The sequence below is a fragment of the Leuciscus leuciscus genome (assembly GCF_965113295.1).
Source record: "Leuciscus leuciscus genome assembly, chromosome: 11".
NCBI classification, from domain to species: Eukaryota; Metazoa; Chordata; class Actinopteri; order Cypriniformes; family Leuciscidae; genus Leuciscus; species Leuciscus leuciscus.
The window spans coordinates 13,399,805-13,424,107 of NC_138735.1; the positions used below are offsets into that span (position 1 = coordinate 13,399,805).

The 24,303-nt window shown below is 37.1% G+C and overlaps 1 protein-coding gene across 4 annotated transcripts in view; it reads left to right on the forward strand.

The window, feature by feature from the left end:
- The first annotated feature begins 1,114 nt into the window (after positions 1-1,114).
- The window catches only part of lztfl1 (leucine zipper transcription factor-like 1), a 37,189-nt gene continuing 14,000 nt past the window's right edge, over positions 1,115-24,303 (forward strand). For 3 of the 4 annotated variants that reach the window (XM_082184019.1, XM_082184020.1, XM_082184021.1), the window contains exons 1-7: positions 1,115-1,352; positions 2,107-2,231; positions 2,334-2,528; positions 21,218-21,275; positions 21,777-21,848; positions 21,936-22,001; positions 22,333-22,410. In XM_082184019.1, coding sequence (XP_082040145.1) covers positions 1,350-1,352; positions 2,107-2,231; positions 2,334-2,528; positions 21,218-21,275; positions 21,777-21,848; positions 21,936-22,001; positions 22,333-22,410 — 597 coding nt within the window. In that variant the 5' untranslated portion in view covers positions 1,115-1,349. The remainder of the gene's footprint in view (positions 1,353-2,106; positions 2,232-2,333; positions 2,529-21,217; positions 21,276-21,776; positions 21,849-21,935; positions 22,002-22,332; positions 22,411-24,303) is intronic. The other variant, XM_082184018.1, reaches the window with a different exon arrangement.

Here is a 24,303-nt window from a genome sequence, read left to right on the forward strand (position 1 = left end):
TATATACACGCTTTAGGTTAGGGCAGTAAAGTTAGTTTTAGGTTTGATATTCCTGCATATTCGCCTAGGCTGCTAAAGGGACCGTCTGCAAATTCCACTCACAGTCCATAAACGTCCAATCATTCATTCAAATGAACGATATTTACAATTATAGTAAATGACTTGTGGGAACTGACTTACTATATATGAGCTTCTGCCAATATCTTGCTTGTACAGTAAACTATTATTTTTATTATATTTAGAAATAAGCCTACTGCAACTCACCAAAAGTTTTTTTTTTTTCCATGTTTCAAAGGTTCGAGTATGTTCCTAGTGACTAGACTGACTTACTACAGGTTAAATTGTGCCAATACCTATCTTAATGTATGTACAGTACACAATTCTATTTTAGAAAAAAAAATACTGTAATTCGCCAAAAGGGTTTTTTCATGTTTCAAAGGTTGTAATACGTTCCTAGTGACGACTGTTAATTAGAGTAATTTTTTATGAAAAAAAAAATAAAAAAAAAATAATTGTACTGTAGATACATGAAGGGAGGTATTGGCACAATTTCACCTGTAGTAAGTGAGTCACTAGGAACATAAAAAAAAAATTAAAAAAACCTTTAGATGAGTTACAGCAATTTTCCCCCAAAAAATAATAGTTTACTGTACAAGCGAGATATCGACAGAAGCTCATACAGCAAGTCAGTCTTCCCCACAAAAAGATATTTGCATTTAATACCTAGTATATGAGCTTTTTTTTTTTTTTTCATGTTTCAAAGGTTGTAGTAGCCTACATTAATGACCAGATTGACTTACTATAGGTGAGATTTTGCATTTCTCACCAGTCATAAGAAATAAAGTCATAAGTCAGTCTGGTCACTAGGAATGTACTACAACCTTTGAAACATGAAAAAAATAAATAAAATAAAAATAATAATAATAACAGGTTACTGTATAGGCATACAGTACCTAACAAAAATATTTTCAATGGATAATGCTAGAATTACCCACTTACCCCAATTGTGGACTTTGCTACTAAAACAATTACCTACAAACTAAGCAAAAATCTTTGTTTTGTAAAAAGTTTTGCAGATTTCCGTGTGCAGCGCGCCCTCTGCCGTCTGCAAATCTCTCTCCAGTGTGATTAGTAACACAGCAACGCTGTTCCGTTTCCAAGCGCAACCTAAAAGCAAAACAGTACTCTTCTAGCTACCGTTCATTGCAAATCTTTCAGTCGTGAACATCATTCCCACTTTATTTTCATGTCTACTGATTATCGAGCCTTATGTTAACGCAATATATTTCATTCTAGAGTCGTTTATTTTCACTCCTTGTCACGATAAAACTCCGCATCACCCTGCTGTAATGGTAAGTAGCTTAGCCAGCTAACATTAGCTAATCTGATGGGAAACTAAATAATAAATCATAGCCTATGTGTGGCTACATTTTACCAGTTTATTAGCATACGCGTTATATCTGAATATTAAATGGATGCGATCTAAAAATAAGCAGTTTAAGAGTGGGAAAAGAGTGAATACTACTAGCCCGATCTAGAAGATGACACCAGTAGGTAATGTTTTCAGGCCATTGAAACCAGTAAATGCAATGTGAGTTTAGTGTAACATAATACTGATATATTTTCTTTATTATAAGCAATATCAAATCATAAGCTGTTCAGAAATCAGCGTAATTTGTGCGAAGGGGTTATATATAGGCCAGTGCAAACAGTAATCACTCCCCTATAATGTCATTATTGATATAATTAACCAGTAAAAGTGTTTTATTTAAATGCTGTTTTAATAAAAGACACCTATAGATAACAATACATTTAAAATGACTGAATTGGAAAATGCAACTATCACATCAACTCCTAATTTGCTTGTTTGACATAAGTGTATTCATTTAATTATGTGTACATTTTAAAATCTTTGTAAGTCAGCTTCAAGGTTGTTTGAATTTTACAATGATATAATATTCTTATAGCTCTTAGTACAGTGAGTTGGTGTTAAAGTGTCATTCAGCCAGAAGAGGGCGCTGTTTCTCTGTAGTAAGATTTCTGCCACAAACTTTGTCTGTAAAGCTGTTAGCCATTAAATACAATATCCTGTGGCTTTCCCTATAGGCTGATTTTGGGTTTAATGAGCTCCATCAGAATGAGGTGATAAACTACATGCGCTTTGCCCGCTCTAAACGGGCCTTGAGACTGAAGACAATCGACTCCTGCTTCCAAGACTTGAAGGACAGTAGGTGAGAGAATGCAAGCCTATGTCGTTTGTGTATTCACAATTACTCTCTTTCCATCTTTAAATGTTCTTCTCTGACTCCCCCCTCTCTACTTCCATATTAAAGGCTCATAGAGGAGACTTATACAGTGGATGAGGTGTCTGACATGCTTGACGGGCTGCAGGTGCTGGTGCGTGGAGAAGTGGAGATGGAACTCATAAACACAGCTCACACTAACGTGCTTCTGCTGCGACAGCTCTTTTCCCAGGCGGAGAAATTCTATCTGAGACTGCAAACAGACATTTCTGAGCTGGAGAACAGGTGAGGAAAAGGAAGAAACGATTTGTTGTTACTTCCATTTCATTGCAACTATTTAGAGGAGAAACAAACGATCTGATAATAGAAATGTATAGAAGTATAGTAAAAGTCTTTTTCTTCTCAAATAATAAAATAATTTTATAAATTTAACAAGGTTTCTGCGGTCCTTCTTAAAATGTCTTAAATTCTTTAAAAATAGTTAAAGGGCATATCGCAGATTTTTTTTGTGTGCAAAATTAATATATAACCTTGTATGAAAATACCATATGAAAAGTTAATGCAGGATTAAAATGTTTTACAAGACATGAGGGCACAAATTTAGTAGAAAAAGTGACAGTGTCCTTGACCGTTAAAATGTGTTTTTTTTTGTTTTTTTAATCTGGCATATTACGTAGTTTGCCGTGCTCTGCGTTTGCTCAGTGCAGAGTAGGTTGGTGTTCAGTAGGAACGATCGTGATTCAGTGTATTTTCCGTTACACATAGGCCTGTCGCGATAGTCAATAAATCAATTAATCGCACGATAAAAAAAATGAGCTCGATAATTTTTCCAGCCGCGATAATTCCATTTGCATGCTTGTTTGTTTTCCTCGTCTCTCTCTCTCTCTCTCTCTCTACCAAAGATACTGGATGACCACTCTCGGTTCCTTTAGCGTATTCATGGGTTTCATCAGGTCCCTTTCCACAGGTGTATAAAATCAAGCACCTAGATTATGAACGCAGACTGCATTGTGCTTGATTAATACACCTGTGGAAAGGGACCTGATGAAACCCATGAATAGGCTACGTGCACAAGCGCCGTGACGAACTTCTGCTATTGTCAGAAGTCGGCATATCAGTTTCCGGTTTACGACTGTCTTCATCGGCATCCGCTATAAACAAACAAGATGAGTGCTGCTGTTGTACGAAAAAAAGAGATATAATGTGCGTGACACATCTAAGTTTCTAAGAACTGTAGGTGGATCTAACGCCCGTTTCACACATACTCCCGTGTGCGGTGCAGGAGCAGCACGCGCTATAGTGCTTCACATATGATGCGTTTGCAGTGAATAACTGATCCGCGGCAGTACCACAAACACTTACTTACTATTTTTATTTAAAATCCAGAAGTTATGCTGCAACTTTTATTTAAAAAAAAAGTTTTGTCAGCATTGCGATTCTCTTTGTACACATATACACTCTTTAATGGACGCATGCACGTTTAAACACAATTTAAACAACGTAGGGCTATTATTCCATGCATTACTTATACTTATATTAAGTTGCTCAAGCAAGTGGTCAAATATTTAACTGTAAATTAACAAAAACAGCCGACTCTCATGTCTTTTCTTTTGCATTTAAATTTTAATAAAATAAATCTTGCATGTCACAAAGAACTTGTTTTTCCACCTCCACCAATGAGACGAGTGTTGTTCATATGTCACCTTGTTGAAGTAAATTGTAGTTTTCCTTGCTTTACCCAGGTCTTCTAAAAGTAAAAAGATGACTGTGAAAAATAGTAGTATATAATTAAATGCATTTATGGTGAGATTACTACATTTTATTTAATTAAACGCATTTATGGTGAAATTACTACCTTTTCAGGTCAATCTTTGTTCATTTTGACCACGAAACATGCGCTGTCACTTTAATTCAGCGCGTGCAGCACAGCAGAAATAGACTCGGTGTGGGAACGATCTCTGCACTGCTGTATACATACCGCAACTGGAACGGATCGACGGACTGCAACCGTGTGCAGTGTGAAAGCTCTGACCTGTTAACATGGGTACGTAAGAAGCACTGCTGTGTGTCACTTTGCTCTGCTTCAAGTCGCTAACCGCAATTTAAGCTTAAATTTCGCTGCACGAAACAGTCATTTTGGGCGACGCGCAAGTAAACCGGAAACTGATATGCCGACTTCTGACAATAGCGGAAGTTCGTCACGACGCTTGTGCACGTAGCCTATAGGAGGAGTGAACCCTCTTGTCAGTTGCATGGTCTTTGTGTGGGGAGGCGGCGCTTGTCAGTCACATGGTCTTTGTATGGGAAAGCGCCGGCGGGACTGCTTGCGGCGACTGCCGGGAGAGAGAAAAGACGCTAGTGAGTTGGAGGAAAAAAAAAGAAAAAGATGGAATTGGTTTCAAAGCCAAACGCGACAGCGAGCCCGATCTCATGAAAATGCCTATCTATACCACGAATATTATTTCTCGTGCCATTTATACGCCAAAAATAGTTTTTGCGTGCATATGATACGCACTTTATGGCGTGTAAAGCCTTGGTTATACTTTCGCCTGGCTCCGCAGCGCGAGTCACCGCAGACTGCGCGCGCACCTCCGCAAACGTACGAGGCGTTTATACTTGACGCGCTCGCCGTTGTACTATTCTGTGAAACGATAGGGGGCGACTCGAGTAATTGTCCTCTAAACCATCAGGAATCAGCGGTGAGAAGAAGAAAGCTACACACGTGACAATGTTTATTTTAGTATACCACCACCAATACCACACTACAAAAAGAATCGTGTAAAACCCAGTAAACCCTGAGATTATTACTCGTGACAATAAAACAAAATATATGGATATGAGAATGTGTATACAATATAACTAAATTAACAATCTCTAACATATTTTCTAATTTCACTAAACATTTCATTAAGTTTCGTGAACATTTTTATTAAACATGGACCTTTATGTTAATTAAAAATACTTTTTATGCTATTGAATGCTCATTTTTTTAATGTAAGCAACTAATTTAGACGTGCAAACTGGGTGCCGGTGTGGTGAAAAGTTTGAGCTCGGACAGATTCGGCTCGAAGTCGTTCATCTTCGGATGCGGCGCCGCGCGCGTTGTTACAAAATCTGCCGTGCACACCGCCAGGCGAAATGGGCCCTTGCGCACCCAACGCGTCGAGTATAAACCAGGTTTAATACGCACGCACTCCTCACCCCTAATCCTAACCAAGTATTTTCAGTGCGTAGCATATACACGCAATAAAGTGCGTGTAACAGTAAGTTACACAATCACTCGGGCGTTTAGTCGACAAAGTAACAGGAGGACAGTGCAAAATGGTGTGATATGGCCTGTTGAGGCTTTTTAAATTTTTTTTACAAAGGTCCTAACCGGCAGTTTTGCCTGTTATGGAATGTATCACTATTTATGTCTGAGCCTAATGTTTAATATTTTTTGAAGTGCAATTTTGTTTACATCCATTTTATTTATTGTTTTTGGTATTTATTCAAGTGAATTTTTTTGTTAACAGACACTGAGAGTCCATTGCTTTTATTGTTTTTGGTTGTTTTGTTCATTTTTTTGTGGATATTTAAAAAAAAATCCGTTTTCAATGTTTAATATTCTTAAGAAATAAAAGTTTATAGATCTTTGAAAAGGTGTACCTGCATTATTATGCCATTATCATTAAATTAGATGAAAATGGTCTCGAACGACAATATTATCGTTTATCGCAATAATTTCTTGGACAATTTATCGTCCAGCAAAATTTGTTATCGTGACAGGCCTACATTAGGTGTGTTTCAGCTGCGGCTGGATGTAACCGGGCGGTGAGAGTTGCCGCGTGAAGACGGGGAGGAGCTGAAAACGGAGATGTGAAGTCGTACACTTTATGCTTCCCGTAGTGACTGTTCACGTGGTGTTTGCATACTTTATCACAGCTAAAGTGAAATAAATGCAATATTTGTCAAATACACAAATGTTTCAGATATGTTTCCATTTAATACTTTATGTACTGCTAAATACAACGTCTATTTGTACAAGAATAAAGTTCAACAAAAGCCTATACTATTTAAATACCAATGTAGTGGGGTTTTATTTTGATAAACATGACACAATATTACATCGCGACTACGTGAAAAGAGATTTTACTGTTATAAAAACAGATTTGTGAACAGTAGTGGAACTGAAGGTGTTCGAATAAACACGAAACACACGTGATAGTTGTCATGTGGTGGATTCGGCCAATTGTGGAGCAGTTGTGTCGTCATCAGAGCTCGTGCAGCCGCTCTGGAGAAGCTGCGCAGAATGAATCAGCCGGCTGCTTTCGTGGTACTTTGACGGCATACGTAAAGTCATGTTTCGTCGGTGCTGTCTCAAGTCAGACACAACTTCTAACCGGCATGCAATCGGTCTGCGCAGCGCTGTGTGAAGTCGAACAAGCCTATTGTATTTCAATTTAATATCGTCATGGTAAATTATTGTGTTTGTGGCGGTTGCAGGTTGTCGAGTCCACAGGTTTCCTATCAAGAAAAAGGACGGTGCTATCTTCTGTGCCTGGAAGCGTTTTGTGCAGGTGAAGAGACGGTACTTCACTTCTGCATCTGCTTCGAAAAACGCGGTAGTGTGTAGCGTTCACTTTAGACCGGAAGATTATCATCCTGGCAATATAATGGAGTTCAACAGAGTCAGACACTGTACATTAAGTCTGGGGGTGACATTCTCCACTAAGGCCCTGTATGCATCCACCTCCCTGCAGCACTGACTTTCCTCATAAGCACCTATGAAACGAAAATGTGTATCGGGAAAATGTTTATCTCTCCCTCCCACTCTCTCTCTCCTCTGGTGATGAGAAACTGCTATATCATGTAACGTTAGTGTGGACGGATATTAACGAGTGTGACATACTCCTGATCAAAGCATATTAGTTTCTGTTAATGGTAAGTATCAATACTCCTAGATGACCAACACTAGCTTTGCTATTGCCTGATACATGATAATAATCTGTACAATATTCTGATCTGAGCATAGTGTTACATATCGTCAGCTAACGTATATATATACAGTCGTGCTCAGAATTAATCATACCCCTGGTAAATATGATCAAAAATGGCTGTAAAAAATAAATCTGCATCGTTTATCCTTTTGATCTTTCATTCAAAAAGTTGGCAAAATCCTAACCTTTCATTTAAGTAAAAGAATTGAAAGTGGGGGGGAAATCACATTATAAAATAAATGTTTTTCTCCAAAACACATTGGCCACAATTATTCATACCCTTTTATTAAATACCTTTTTGCAATCTCCTTTTGCCAAGATAACTGCTCTGAGTCTTCTTCTGTAATGCCTGATGAGTTTGGAGAACACCTGACAAGAGATCAGAGACCATTCCTCCATACAGATTCTCTCCAGATCCTTCAGATTCCCAGATCCATGTTGGTGCTTCTTCTCTTCAGTTCACTCCACTCATCAGGTCAGGGAACTGGGACGGTCATGGCAGAAGCTTCATTTTGTGCTCCCTAACACATTTTTGTGTTGATTTTGATGTTTGTTTTGGATCGTTGTCCTGATGGAAGATCCAACCACGGCCCATTATAAGATTTCTAGCAGAAGGTGTCAGGTTTTGATTTTTTATCTGTTGATATTTGATAGAATCCACAATGCCATGTATCTGAATAAGAAGTCCAGACCTCCAGCAGAAAAATAGGCCCACAACATTAAAGATCCAATGGTATATTAAATTGTCCACATGGGGTACTTTTTATCCTTGTGCGCACCAAACCCATCTAGCGTGTTTGCTGCCAAAAAGCTCTTTTTTTAGTTTCATCTGACCACAGAACCCTGTGCCGTTTGAAGTTCCAGTCGTGTCTGACAACTGAATATGCTGGAGTTTGTTTTTGGATGAGCAAGGAGCATTTTTCTTGAAAACCTCCCAAACAACATGTGGGGATGTAGGGGTTGTTTGATGTTTTTTTTTTTTTTTTTTTTTAATAGGCTTTCTGACCCCAAGACTCAAGTAATCTCTGCAATTCTTTGGCCACTCAAACTTTCATCCTCACCGTCCATTAACCTTTAATCAGTGTTTGGGGTCACACAGACCCCAATGGATTTTTCCTTCATTTTTTAAAAGTGTTAACTTCATCTCAGGGGCATGAAACTCTGGAACTTTTCCTAAATAATCTATCTAAACATGCACAAAAAAACTGGGCTTGATTTGGTTGTTCTAAAGGTGTGTAAAAAATTTTTTACCTTTTAAGGTGTTTGGGGTCAAAATGACCCCACATTGAAAATGAATGGGAAAATGAAAAAAATGACTTTTTTTTATTTTATTTGTCAAAAAAATAAAAGTAAATCCATTATAAATCTGAAAATTTCTACATAGAAACCAAGGTCTGGTCCTAGAGCATAAATAAAAAGTAGAGCGAACTTTCTATCTCATACACACACACACACACACACACACAAACACATAAACAAACACACAAATGTTATGTGTTTGCAACAGAGAGCATTTTTACAGAAATTGGCAAATAAAATAAACAAAACTGGCATAAATCTAAAAGAAATTACATTTAAATCAAGGTCTGGTCCTAGAGCATAAACCCAAAGTGGAACGAACTTTCTATCTCATACACACACACACACAAACACACACAAACACACACAAACACACACATGTATGTCACTGCAACAGAGAGTATTTTTATAGAAATTGGCAAATAAAATAAACAAAACTGGCATAAATCTAAAAAAATTTACATCTAAATCAAGGTCTGGTCCTAGAGCATAAACCCAAAGTGGAACGAACTTTCTATCTCATACACACACACACACAAACACACACAAACACACACATGTATGTCACTGCAACAGAGAGTATTTTTATAGAAATTGGCAAATAAAATAAACAAAACTGGCATAAATGTAAAAAAAAATTACATTTAAATCAAGGTCTGGTCCTAGAGCATAAACCCAAAGTGGAACGAACTTTCTATCTCATACACACACACACACAAACACACACAAACACACACATGTATGTCACTGCAACAGAGAGTATTTTTATAGAAATTGGCAAATAAAATAAACAAAACTGGCATAAATCTAAAAAAATTTACATTTAAATCAAGGTCTGGTCCTAGAGCATAAACCCAAAGTGGAACGAACTTTCTATCTCATACACACACACACACAAACACACACAAACACACACAAACACACACATATATGTCACTGCAACAGAGAGTATTTTTTTAGAAATTGGCAAATAAAATAAACAAAACTGGCATAAATCAAAAAAAAATTTACATTTAAATCAAGGTCTGGTCCCAGAGCATAAACCCAAAGTGGAACGAACTTTCTATCTCATACACACACACACACAAACACACACAAACACACACATGTCACATATGCAACATGGAACAAGCTTGTTGAATGAATGATTCTCTATGGCCCTCTATGGGATATCTTTGGCCATTGCACTTTAATTCCTTTCCTATAAGAAATAAAGTTTTTCAACTAACCTTTAGATGGCAGTGTTCTATCCCTAACACATTGAGCAATGTCCAGAAACTATTTATATTTAATTATGATCATCATTTAAGTGATTTTTTCTTTTAAAAATCATTTTTCATGAGCCAATTTATGGCCTAGTTATGTATTTGTGCAGTAAATAGGTAAAAAACTTCAACATTTCCACAAAAACACAGCATAAATGGATAGTTTAGAAGTAAATAAAAAAAAAGATATATAGTTTTCCATATAAAAAATTATATTTCCTTATGCAATTGCTCTTTAAAAGTTTGGGGTCAAAATGACCCCAAACACCTTAAGTGTTGTCCTTTTTTAACAGTGATTAAGGGTTAAGACAATATAGACACACGTCCTCTTCCAGGAGGATTCGTAACACCTTTAGTTGATTATAAATTCTTAATTATTGCCCTGATGGTCAAAATGGGGATTTTCAATTCTTTAGCTATTTTCTTACAGCCACTCTCTATTTTGTGATGCTCAACAATCTTTTGCTGCACATCAGAACTATATTCTTTGGTTTTACTCATTGTGATGGATGATTAAAGCCACACTAAGTAGAAATTATGTTTTTGTCAAACAGCGACCCCTAGAGTCGCTGTGGAATACTTGCACTGTCGTAAATTATATTATAACATTTTTACATGATTGCAGCTAAATCACAAGTAAATAGTCTATAGTCTAGGCCTACTGTATAATTTAATTTGTGTTGTTTTTATTGGGAATGTAAACATTACAAAATGCCAGATAACATCAATTAAGTTAAATGTACGTCGCATTATTTCATAACATTGGCCGTTATGATGTCATTAGACATGATTATTGCAATTTATCATAGTAGTTTGCAAATTGTGCTCGTTTACACTATTTACAACCTCTACGTTAGGCTTATTTATGAAAATTATGTGAGATATTGAAAGCTGTTCTCATGAAAATCGCAGGAATCAACGTCAACAGTGTCGTCTGATATATCCCTCAGGACTACGTGATAAATACACCTCACAACACCTGAGTTCAGCTGGCAAACTAATTCGTGAGGCATAGCTATCTGATTTATCAAAACGATTCCATTTACACCTGGTCACATAAATGTATTTTTGCGAAACGGATTTAAACTCGATCTTCAATTCTCGCGCTATATGCAGATTTAAAGGTCCCATGACATGCTACTTTTTGTAGGCTTTAATATAGTCATTAGTGGTCCCTAGTACTGTATCTGAAATCTCTTTCCAAAAATTCAGCCTCAGTGCAGAATTATAGCCACTACAAGCCAGTCCCAGAATGAGCTTCCTTCAGACAGGCCGTTTCGGTGTCTGTAGCTTTAAATACTAATGAGGAGGAGAAAGGCGGCGCAAGGTGGAGGGTGGGTGTGGCCTTGACCATGTTGCGCAACGGTAACGTGGCGTGCATGTTTACGTTTGATATAGCAATGGCACGAAGACACGCAGTCTTTCAAGCATTTCAGTTTGACCCAGAATCTGATCCAGATGGAGAAGCAACGGATGAAGAAGTTGCAACTCAGCGGCTCCAGCAGGACGTTTCCGAATGGTTAGTTTAAAATATTATGTCTGGATACGGTACTTTCTTCGGATGGTTTACAGTTATCATCATGTAGCTAACGCTAACCTACTGTTGCCTTTTCATGAGAGATCTGTAACGTCTGTATTTATCTTATTACAATTACATCAAGCTCTGCGATCTTGAAATGCGGATATCGCGCGCACCATATAACCAACAGGAAAACGGTTATCCAAATAACAAAGACGTGTACAACACTCGCGTTACAGTGGGTGTATTCACACACATAAACTGCATAGCTAATGTTTCAGCCACATTCTACGAGTAAAATCTAGGTAACCATAAACAGTAAAGCAACACACTTATATATCATTAGTTGACTTACTTGTCCGAGGTGTGTAGCTGAGCCAAAGAGAGTGATCCAGACTTTAGTTTCAGACGTTCAGCAAGCCCAGCTCTGTATTGACCCTTCGGTGTTCATTTGTACATCCAATTATTGAGCAATTGTTATGCTTCGCTCGCTCAAAAGCCATGATATCTCTCGTGGACAAACTAAAATCGCGCGCACGCGCGTTCTACTTCCTAGCTCATTTTCTCATGGGCGGAAAATATTCTCTGGGCGGGCAAAGCAAAGACAGGGGAGGTAACATTTCCTCCTTATGACGTCATAAGGAGGAGATTCAAGATCAGCGCATATGAGCCTCCATTTTCTCAAAGGCAGAGAAAGATAGCAAAAGCATGATTTACACCAATTGAAATTTTTTGAAACTTGGGGACCATATACAGGCTAGGGGAACTCATATTAATGTTAAAAAACCTCAGAAAGTGAAAATTTCATGTCATGGGACCTTTAATGGAGTGCACGTCACCGAGATATGAGCTGCATTTTATAGATCATCAGCTAAAATTTCTAAATCAAAGACCGCAATAAGAGAGAGCAGTAACAGCCCTGGTAAGATCATTTCGTTTCTTTACTTTTAATGATGAAGATTGTGTGTTAAGCGTCTGCGACTTACTTTCACTTTGATTTGCGATAGTTGGCACGTTGGCTTGATGCAGTTGCTCATCTGCGGTGATGCGTGTTCCAGCGCGTCGTCATATCTGGATATAACATATAGCCTATACAACGCTCTCACACGTTTTTTTTTAGCATTTTTGGGAGGAGTACAATTTACATATGTGGTTTCAACAACCATATGCATTTACACTTGTCCAGTTTCGTCTGGAATGCGTCTCAGATCTCCTCCTGAAGTGGTTTGAGGGATCGGATTCAAATCCGTCTCAAATGCGTTTCGGAGGGCATTTAAACCTGGACTTTTCACGATCGGATAGCTATCCGATCTGAGAAAATGCATGAAGTGGCCAGGTGTAAACAACCCCCATGACAAAAACATACGCACGAAAGCCGAAAACAAACGCTGGTTGGCCTCTCACGTCCAAATTTGACGAAGTGGTGGGGGAAGTGACGTATGCCGTAAAGCAGTCGAATTTTGTAGTTGTTTTTGTGCTCTTGTTACTATCCGAACACCGAAGTTACATAGGCTGCGTTCCAGTCCAAAGTTGTCATGCCCTTCACTTGCTAACTTCCCTCCGTCTCGTTCACTCGGATGTACGTCATTGCGAGTGCCCACTACTGGCGGAAACTGCAATGGGCTGAATTGGAACGTCCTAAGCCCTTGATCACTTGGAATCAGCTATGTAGTTGATTTATTATTTACATTTTTTTCCCTTTAAGAATTTGTTTAATGCAGCATCCAAATGTTTATATGTGTGTTTGGGTTGTTTTAAATAAATATATATATATATATATAATATATCATAGAGTTGTCTGTTGTGGTGGTGATAAAACGAGATCTGTGGTGACGTCACAATCGTACTGCATTGTGGGACATATAGGTGCCTGAAGTGTACATATGAAGTAGACTCGTTCCCTCGGTCAAAATCGAGGGAACGAGGGTCTGTCCATCTAAACTTCCCTCGTCCACTTCAAGAAGTGGAACGCACTTCAAAATGGCGGCAGGGATTCCCCCGAGGGGAAGTGCTTATGCTGGGTACACACCAAAAGATTTTTTACATCTTATAAGATTTTCAAAATGTGACAGACCACAAACATGAGGACAAAAAATCCTAGATTTAAGCGTTTTGCTCCTATAGTGTGTGGTGTGCCATGATGTGACAAAGACAGCACACCACACACAAACAGATTTTCAACCAGAGTCTCGACTATGAACACAGGAAATCTCGCAAAATATCGTGAGACTTCAGAATAAGCATGACGGACGATATGCAGGAAGAAATTGCGATAGTGTTTGGAATGATTTTCACAGAAAATTCACGTGAAAAAACCATTGTACCTACCATTATATATAACCTTTTATACAGAAATATATTCATTCTTTATTGTCTTTATTTATTCTTTATTGGATTTATTGTCTCTTTAGAAAAAGTTATTTAATCCCTCTAGTCTATAGAACCTCACTGAACCCTTAACACTCAGCTTTTTTTTTTTTTTGATTTTTTTTTTTTTGATTTTAAGAATTATACAATTACAGTCAGGGGGGTACAAAGAGTAAAGCCGATAAACAAACATAAAAAGACATATACATAAACAGTGACAAACTTAAAAGTTAAACAAAAATTTGAAAATGTTTACAGATTGAAACGCACTTTGCAGCTTTCTTATTTTTCAAACCCAATATTGTGTTTAGGTATTGTAAAATTTCTGCTCTTAAAATGAAAAACAAAGGCTTGTTTCCTCGAAATTTACACTTATGAATACTAAATCTTAACATTAAGCTTCCTGCAAGTGTGTGTGTGTGTGTGTGTGTGTGAGAATGACCGTGTCTTCCATCATCTCGCTTTCTGATTGGATATTGTTTCGTTTCACGTGATAATCTCCAGAGCGTGCGCGTGTTTGTCCTCGGAGTTCCCCCCACACATCAGGATTTCTGATCGTAAATATTAAACATGTTTAATATTTACGATTCGCGATCGGAGTGGCTCCGACGTTCTTCCGAGCAGGTTCGGACACTCTTAACACACCTCACACCAAGGGAAAATCTGATAAAATAATCTGTTAAACCATCAAGATAATCGGGACATAGCTCGGATTGTCGGAAGGGGAGAAATCGGCCCAAAATCAGCCCGATTATCTTTTGGTGTGTACCCAGCATTAGGGAAGTTCGCAAGTGCATGTCTAAAAGTGGACTGGAACGCAGCACTTGTGCCAGTAAAAGCGATACAGACCCTGTCAGGCTATGGCAGACGTGTCATTCAACCTATTGTAAGTCGATGTACCATCACAAGGATCTTGGAAATATATTATGAAGGTTGAAAAGTTACATAGTGTCGCTTTAAGGGAATTTGGCCTTTGTGTTTCCTCATATTTAAACTCCTGTGAAACAAGAAGTCATAGCTGGACACCCTGGTGTGCTAAAAAAGGTAAATATTAATGGGAATATACTTCAGAGATATTTTATTCATAAAAAAATCTAGGGGTATGAATAATTGTGGCCAACGTGTTTTGGAGAAAAACATTTATTTCATAATGTGATTTCCCCCCCACTTTCAATTCTTTTACTTCAATGAAAGGTTAGATTTTTGCCAATTTTTTGAATGAAAGATCAAAAGAATAAACGATGCAGATTTATTTTTTACAGCCATTTTTTATCATATTTACCAGGGGTATGATTAATTCTGAGCACGACTGTATCTATGAGCTAACTGGTCTCTCACCAAGACACCTGCCCTGTTCTCCACAGGTTCTCCTCACACCAAAACTCAATTTGTTTCCTCTGACCGTTGTTCTGTCTAATCCTGGCCTGTCCCTGCTCCCTTGGCCACATAGCAGGCTCATAATTGTATGGCTGTGGTCCGTCAAACGAGTAAACATTTACAATTTCCTCAGCATCCAAACTGTCATTGCAATCCATTGTTTTCCTATTGTTTAAATTGGCCGCACTCTCTCCCGTTACATCACTTCCAGTTTGGTATTTTTCAGATACGGAAGTAAAATTTTCTCACAAAAACGACTCAAGAAGTCTTAATAGCGTATATATTTAAAGAAAATTTTGTTTTCTATACAATGACTCACTGGGGGCTCTAACCAGCAATATGCCCTTTAATGTCCAGCCGTTATTAAACTTCTAAACGCTATGATTGAATTAAATAAAAATGTTCTCTGTATTGTCAGTAAGTAAAATGTGCTGCCTGTTGCACATTCAAGCTTGTATATCAGTCTTGTTTATAATTAAAAGTCTCACAAAATGCACAAAATCTTTTGTCTGGATATTTTTGGTATTGTACAATAATGATTGTACAGTAAACTGTATCTGACATTTAATTCAGCTTAAAATCTCCCAAGGCTGCCCTGTCACAGGAAGGAAAGACTTACTACATTATTTAACACATTTAAATGTATTAATTGGCTTTCCTTAAAAACATAATAAATAAAGTTTAAAGGGGACATATCATGCTAAATCCAATTTTTTAGCCCTTAAATGCATTTTGTTGTATATTTGGAGTGTTTAGAAGTACAGAAAAGTTGAAATTAGTCTCTTCAGGTGCTTCGTTGATATCTTTATATTCTGTTTTGGTCATAATTTTCAACCTGTTCCGATTTTTCTATTCTCTATTACGTTTTTTGAACTATTACGTCACAGTATTTGCAGCGGAACTGCCAAATAAGGACACCTACTCCCGGCCCAACACTTCGAGCAATCCTCCATTTTTATTTCTCGCTGTGATTTTGTAGTCTGAGCTCAAGGATGCAGAAGTTACGAGAGAGTAAGTCAAAATGTTCGGTTGTTGGATGTAGTATCCCACACGCTTCATTACACCATCTCCCAGCATCAGAACCTCTTCGAAGTGCCTGGTTGAGTTTTATTTTTAACGGAAATGTACCCATAAAGTCATTTTTGTGTGCACGAACGCGAAGCAGTTCAAGGATAACTACTTCAGCAACAACAGGGTTTTTCCTGCATTGAACTTGTTTTAGCGCCTGCCAAAGCGTTTTTTTTTGTCCCGCCAAAGTCTTATTTGATCGGTGAGTAATGTAGATGAACTGCCGCGCTTGTGACAGGGCGCATGTTTAAAGTCGACATGAAATCAAAATTGAACCTATTTACTTTGTTAGCTGTTAGCGGTTGAACCTATTTACTTTGTAACCTATTTACTAGTCTTGTGGTGAACAATTAATCCGTGCAAGTTAAGACACAGAAAAAAATTGTTTGCAGTGGTAATCTTTAATCAAAGTCTGAAAAGTTACTTCCGGTCTGGAATGGCGGTCCCTCTCTGATGACATAGGCTTGACGGCTTGGGTTGAAAAACGCTTAACCACTCCCCTTTAGTCTGCTATGAGCGAGAGATGGAGAGGAGGAGCGCTAGAGTAAAACCCGCCCTCTGTTCAATATTCCGTTTCACTGGGAAATACGTCACTACACTGGAGAAAAGTCGTTTGCAACTTCCGGTTCACGGGGACTTTAACTGAAAGAACGAGCAGAGAGAGAGAGACCCGGTCACACTCTCTCTCTTCCGAGCCAGGCGAAAGTGTAAACAAGACTTCGCCGTCTCCAAACTAGGCGCTGTCTTGCTCTCTCTCCCTCGCACATATTAATAAAAATAAATCGACACGGTGGTAAAAGGTCGGAAGACCAAACTTTCATGTGGAGCATTCGGAGATATTTTCTTCCTGAATTACTGTCTGAATTACTGTGTGAATTGTGCTAAATAAGTTGCCTTATCTTTTCTGAAAAGCGTTCCGGGCATTAAGCTGACATAAATCAACACTTTAATAAAACGAAAAAACTATCCAATGATGAAATGTTTTCTGTGTTGACACAAATCTTGGATGTCCAAAAGTTTCTGTGCCGCTAGATAATCGTATCTCTGCTATCAAACTACAAAAATGGCCGAACGGGGTGGAGTTGAACCGAGTGTCACCTCTGCAACCTGGAGAGGGGGCGGGGTATGAAGTGTCTCATTTGCATTTAAAAAGACCGCACCAAAACGAGTTGCTCTCAGATGCACATCAGAAAAGGGGTAGAAAAGGGGCCTGTGGAGCTATAATAATGAGGAATTCAGACCCAAGCATTACAGTTCCGCTTTATATAGACCACAAATGTATGATTTATATGTAAAAAGGAACGATTTAAAAGCATGATATGTCTCCTTTAAAATAAGGCTGTGGCAGGGGCCAACTAGCGGTAGTGCTGTGGTTGGGAATATATATATATATATATATATATATATATATATAATTAACTAAATTAAATGCATTTTTATATCAATTTATTTTTATATGCATATATATATATATATATATATATATATATATATATATATATATATATATATATATATATATATACATATACATATACACATATATATATATATATATATATTAAAAATTGTCTCAAAACATCCATTTCGTAACAAATTTCTAAATAATTAGAAAGTAAAAAACATTTGTTGCAAGTCCTTGATGCACTTCGATACCCTAGTTCTTCACAAAGTTATCTGGTTCTAGTTTGATAATAAAGGAGTGGATTGTTCATCATTAACTGACTGTTAACAAAATGACTGGCTATTCGCACTAAGTGCAAATAGCAATAGATTCTATTTACACCAAGTTAAAATAGCATATTTTCTTAGCGATAGATGCTATTTACACTAAGTGAAAATAGCAATAGATTCTATTTACACTATGTAAAAATATTTTCTTTGCAATAAGTGTAAATATTAGTTATGCTATTAATACTTATAAATAGTAGCAAATACCATTTGCAGCTCAGTGTTGTTGTACGTTATTTATGCAATAATACAATTTATTATATGGATGCTACCTTATTGGGACAATTAAGCCCTCCCTACTCCTACCCAATAAACATTTTATTATTAAACACACCTTAGACCTTTTATTTCCATTTTCTATTTTTTCTATATTTTGTTTTCATATTTATTGAACATAAATGCCTTTCAGATCTGATATGTGATGGGAAAAGGGAGTGGTGCGGACTCGCCTTTCTTCGTCGCGCCTTTCTTCCTCGCGCCTTGCCCCAACACTATAGCTATGTTGACAATCTAGTGACAACCTATCATCTTCTGTAATTTTGTCTGGCACAACCAGACGTCAGAGGGCAGAGTTAGTGTAAATGGCCTCTGCCAACAAGGCGGGCTATTTGCACAGTGTAAATAGCAAGCAAGCAAGCAAATATTATTTATATAGCACTTTTCCAAACAAATCAATACAGTTCAAAGTGCTTTACAGGCAAAAAAATAAACAATAAATACAGTAGATAGTAGACCCAGTAAGATACAAAAATAAGAATAAAGTTTATAAGGATTTATAAGGCATACAATAGTTAAAAATGAAGAAAAACATATAAAATATCTAAAAAGCATTATAAGATATTACAGGTAGGCCAGACTAAAGAAATATGTTTTTAATTTAGACTTAAAACTATTTATATTTTCAGCACGTCTTACTTCTTAAATACTTACTTAGCATAAATAGACACTCCGTAACAAAATTGTCTTGGTTTTGTAATTGTTTTTAATTTGACTCATGCTAACCACTAGATTGAATTAGAATATTTTGAAGGGCTTAGGATCGTGATCTCATATTTGTGACCCATGCACTTTTGCTCCACTGTCAGAGTCAAAACCACATCCTTCCTACTCCTCTGGTCGGGCCTCATGCTTAAAGGTCAGCTGAAAGTTAAACTTTCACTCTCTGATTTTTATGTTGATGATGAAGACATCTGAGAGGTCGTCAGGCTAGGACATCTGGAATGCCTAGTGGTCTTAAGGCCTGTTCGCACCAAGGACAATAACTATAACAATAATGATAAAGATATTTTTCTAAAAATCATTCTAAATACAAAATAATAGCAGAGTCCACACCACAACTATTACAATAACGGCACATAGAAAAGGTATTATTGAAATAACTTGCAGATTTTTTTTTTCCAGCTGATGAATGATAAAAATATTGACAGCCAATCAGAAATCATTCTGCTTTAGAGCTGGAGCATTTAAAGTGGCAGATGACTAAACTGTAGCACACAATTAGAATAAATAGAATGATATTGTCCACAGGTGTGGACGCTAATATAGTTATATTTATTTTTAGTTATCATTGAAATCCAAATTTTTCTCACTTTATTTATAAAGCACCTTAAAAAACACAGTGTACCAAAGTGCTGTACAGTTTCAAAGGAATTAAATAAAACAATAAAAATACAAAGAAAGAATTAATCAAATAAAACATGAGAAAGAGATAAAATATTATAAATGCATCTAATCCAAACCAATAGTCCTTACAAAGTAGCAAAGGCCTCATCAAACAAATTACGTCTTATGGGTTTTAAACATGTTACAGAGGTAGATGATCTGATAGACATTGGTAAACCATTCCACAACTTTGGGGGAGCAAATGAGAAAGCGCGATCTCCTTTGCCTTTTAAGCGTGACCGAGGAATTTCAAGGAGCAGCTGGTCTTGGGATCTCCGAGATCTCTGTGAGCAACGAAAGTTTATAAGCTCAGAAATATGTTTTGGTGCCAGTCCGTGTATAGGCTTTAAAAGTATACAAAAGCACCTTGTACTTTATCCTAAATTGAACTGGTAGCCGCTTTGAGGAAATGATGTTTAGAACCACTTTATCCACAGGGATACTTCACTAAAATTAAGTCATCATTAGGTGGTTTACCTAATGGTTGTTTGAACCCATTTGGTTTTTTCATTCTAATCCTCACACAAAAGCTATTGTATGACTTTCGAAGACTTGGAATATAGTGTGATAGGCTGCTTTTATTATTGTTTTTGTTGATAATGAGTAGAATATGAATTTTTGTCCTTTTAAAATTATGCACTGTGCAAATTGCAAATTATGCACTGTGGTCAGTACTGAACTAAATTTGACCAACAACAGTAAAAATCACAAACACAGTTCTGAGAGAGCTAAGCAGCAATCACACACGTAAACACTTTTTTTTTTTTTTACTTTTGTTTACTGTAACATGTCGCTTGTGCAGTATGATGGTGTTTGTGGCTAAGTGTGTTTTGTCTCCATTACTTGCATAAACAGCTGTATGCGTTTGTGTATGATCCTCCCTCCTTGGTACATCAGGGATGGGCCTCACACAGGGAAAACACCCATATCTGCATGTGTACACCGCAATCTTCACAGACCGCACGCACAGCCAAATGTTTTGCCTACCACAAACTGTTTTCAGAAGGAGAAGGAGGGGCTTTATTTTCCATTTAGAATCATGTAACTGACATGTACGTATGTGTTTTTTTAGAGGCTCTTCTTCTCTTTCCCTTCTTTGACTCCACCCACAACAGAGAATCCGAGCAGGTGCATCTGCTTTTGTGTCATTGATGTGTCTTTTCTGTGGCTTACATCAACACATAACATCAACTTAAATTAATTAATATTTTTCATACATCTAAAAAAGTACTTATACATTTTTCATTATTTATGTTTTCCTTAATGTCCATTAAAAGGTCCATTATGTATTTTGAGCTAAAGCAGTCATCCTCCTTTGAATATTAGAATTAAACGGACCATTTGACTAAAGTGATCAAGAAAAATTTATTTCAGCCACTCTTTCCTAATATTGATGTTCATTTTCCTACATAATGTTCAAAAGTATTCTGAAGAGAAAGACTGGAGAGAATGGACGGTCGAATGGGCTACTTTTATGATTGTTTTTGTCTTTTTGGAGCTTGACAGCCCTAGTCCCCATTCACTTGCGTTGTATGTAAAAGCAGCTTGGACACTCTGTTCAAAGTATCAAGGAAAAGTGTGATTTCTTATGGTTTGACTCCTTTAAAATTAATTATAACAAGGATAACGCTCATATATTGTGCAACATTCATAATGAATCCTTACATGTCTCTCATTCCCCCCCTTTTTAATTTCTTCTCTTATTAGAGAGTTACTGGAGCAAGTAGCTGAGTTTGAGAAGACTGATTTCAAACCTAACAGCAAGGTGAGCTCATTGCAGGTCTTGACAGGAGACTTCGGTCTCTGATAGGTGTAGTCAGTTATTAAGTTGTTTTATTTGTAGCAGCATGCACAAAATTCACACATTTTGCAGGTTAAAGTGTGACATACGCCTTTTGTCGTTCTAGATTGTCATGGTCACAGTTCTTAAGAACAGCTTGTCATGCTAGTCTAATGATAACAGCAAATATAAACAGTCAAAACATAACTTCCTTTAACATCTTGTGGCCATATAACTTTAGTTTCTGTCATGGTCAGAATCAAATGAAAAATTCCATGAAATGCATTGTTTATTTAGCAAATTTAGAAGTACATTAGATGAGCATATTTAAGGCTTCAAAGCTAATGAACCACAATGCTAATTCTGATGATAATTTTTTTTATTTCATATGTCCTAAATAAACAAAGACAAAAACAAGGACTATATTTTAAGAATGCTTCCCCATGGTGAGCTACTACCTTCAACATTTTCTTTGTGTGCTTTTAGGTAAATCAGGAGTCCAGTAAGCCAAAATTAGCACCGTTGAATGAAGGAGGTGTTTCTGAACTACTCCAGAAGGTCATTTCTTATTAAATTGGAACAAGTACACATGTACTGTAAATAAATAAACACTAACAGAGAAAGTCTTTAACTTTTTAATTTTAGGAGATTTCCAGACTACAAGAGGACAATGACAAATTGAAAGCTAGACTCAGAACTTTGGAATCTCAGGTAAAGAAATGATGAAAATAATAATAGTAAAAACCCAGAATGTCTTAGTATATTGGTAAACGTGATATATTCTGTGGCCTCAGAAAGTATTTGCACACTAAAAAACATTTTCTCATATAAAACCCAACAGACATATTTTTGTGAAATGTTTAGCTTTAAAAGTGAGCTTGTGCTGTGTTTCTTTAAAATAAAAACCACTTGCTTTGATATTTTGTATCTAATGCCATGCCATTCAGACATTTTTAATTGTGGCTTAAGAGTCCAAATAGTTTTGGGCACCACTTTATAGTACATTATTATCTCTCATGCCTGTATAATGATTGCTTTGTAGGCCATGAATGCTCTAGATGACAAGTCCAAAGCAGAGAGAGCCTTGAAAGCCCTTCAAAAAAGCCAAGGAGATCATCAGGTATAAAACACTTAGCCAAGTTGGCTATTTTAGCCTTCAGCTTCATTATCGGTAGACCTAAACTTTATTGTTTTGCAAATATATGTGGCATGGATTTGATTCCATTGTAGACATTTGGATTGTGTTTGAGCCTTTGTCAATGCCCCTGTGAACACACAGAGAGTGATTTCCCTTCGTTGGCATATGACTTCTCATATTTTGTTTTAGTGCTGGGCGGTATGACCAAAAATCCACATCACGGTATTTTTCTAAATTACACCGGTTTCACGGTAGGAATGACGGTTTTTTTTTGTTTTTGTTTTTTTAAGCATGACTGGGTATAAAACCCATTTTTCACTGAGTGAGAGAGGAAATACTGCAGTAGATTGACTTAGAATGCCCTATTTTACTGTCATGAGTGAATATTGTAGAAGAAAAAACCACACTAGTACAAAGAGGTGCCAGCAGGAGGCGCTTTAGGAGCGGCAGAAATAGCGGTTTCCCCGGTAACGGCTGTACACAAAGCAGCAGCGCTCATAAACGCTGCTTTATCAGGAAAGATAAAGAAAGATTCAATCGTAATAACAAAGAAACTTTTCTAAAGACCGTCAGTTCACTTCAGATACATTCATATAAAAACACCCGCGCCGCGTTTTGATTTTGAAACGTGCAGTGCTCATGTTTATTCAACGATGTCAATGCCAACCACAAATAGATTTTCCAAAAGGCTGTGTTGATATTGTGAACCAATGTATGGGAAACACTGTAATATAATTTGACAGCTATCAATTATAGTTTAACCTATCCATCTTCAAAGTCACGCTTAGTAACACGTGCATCACCACAGTGAAAAAGGACCACGCCGTGTTCCGATCGTTATTAAAGCGACATACACCGGTATTGCGGTAGTTTAAAAATTCATATCATAACAAAAATAAACACCGGTATTCGGTATACATGGATTTCTCGGCGACGTCATCACTGCAACCAGGAGGCAAAAAGACCCGCGGTCTTCGTACCGGAGTAAAGGGTTTAGGCATAGTGGTGGTGTTGTCGTTAAGTCAAAATGCCAAGGAGTTGTTGCGTAATTTATTTACATGCAGGCCTATCTGTTGTGTTTTATCTGCTCATTTAAATTATACACGTTGCAAGTAATTCCAAATCTAGGCAAATGGAAGAGTGGGACAGAAGGAGGAAGTTGTATGTTATATTCTTTCTATTCATAATTTGACGAACTGCACGTGACCACATAGCACGTAGTTGTATGCATCAAGGGATTTGTACGCTCTAATCATTTCTCTTGTATACACACTTGGTGTCTGAATAAGATAATTATATATATCAGGCCATACAATTGCTGGCCACTTCTTGTCATCCACAATCCAAAGATCGTCATGTATTGCGTAGGTAGGGATCCGGCAAGATCTCACCATTGCTGAGAGTAAGTTTTTTAATATATTAATCGCCACGGTCGGAGGTACTAAAGCTTCCCACAAAATCCATCGTCAAATCTTTGATTTACAGTAAAGTAACGTTATAGCCTATGTGTGCAGTCATGAAATGTTGCAGGTCGTAAAGTAAACAAGGTTAACTTATATAAAAGCAAATTCGGCTCTATAGATTCTGCACTGCTAACATTGGCTAACTTACTAACTTAGTCAAACATAATTCATACATGCATCACAGTATGTCCGGATTTTGATTCGTAAACAGTTGGACGTTTTACATAATGTTATATTAATATGAAACACAAACAAACAGATCCAACTCTGAAATTGCAGTTTATTATTGAGTCAACAAGAAATTACAAACAATGCGAAATCTACGTTAATTACAATGTTCTTTTACAACTCTGCATAACAGATAGCGTTTTTTTGCCTCCTGGATGCGCGCGCATCCGGTATTGTTTGTATA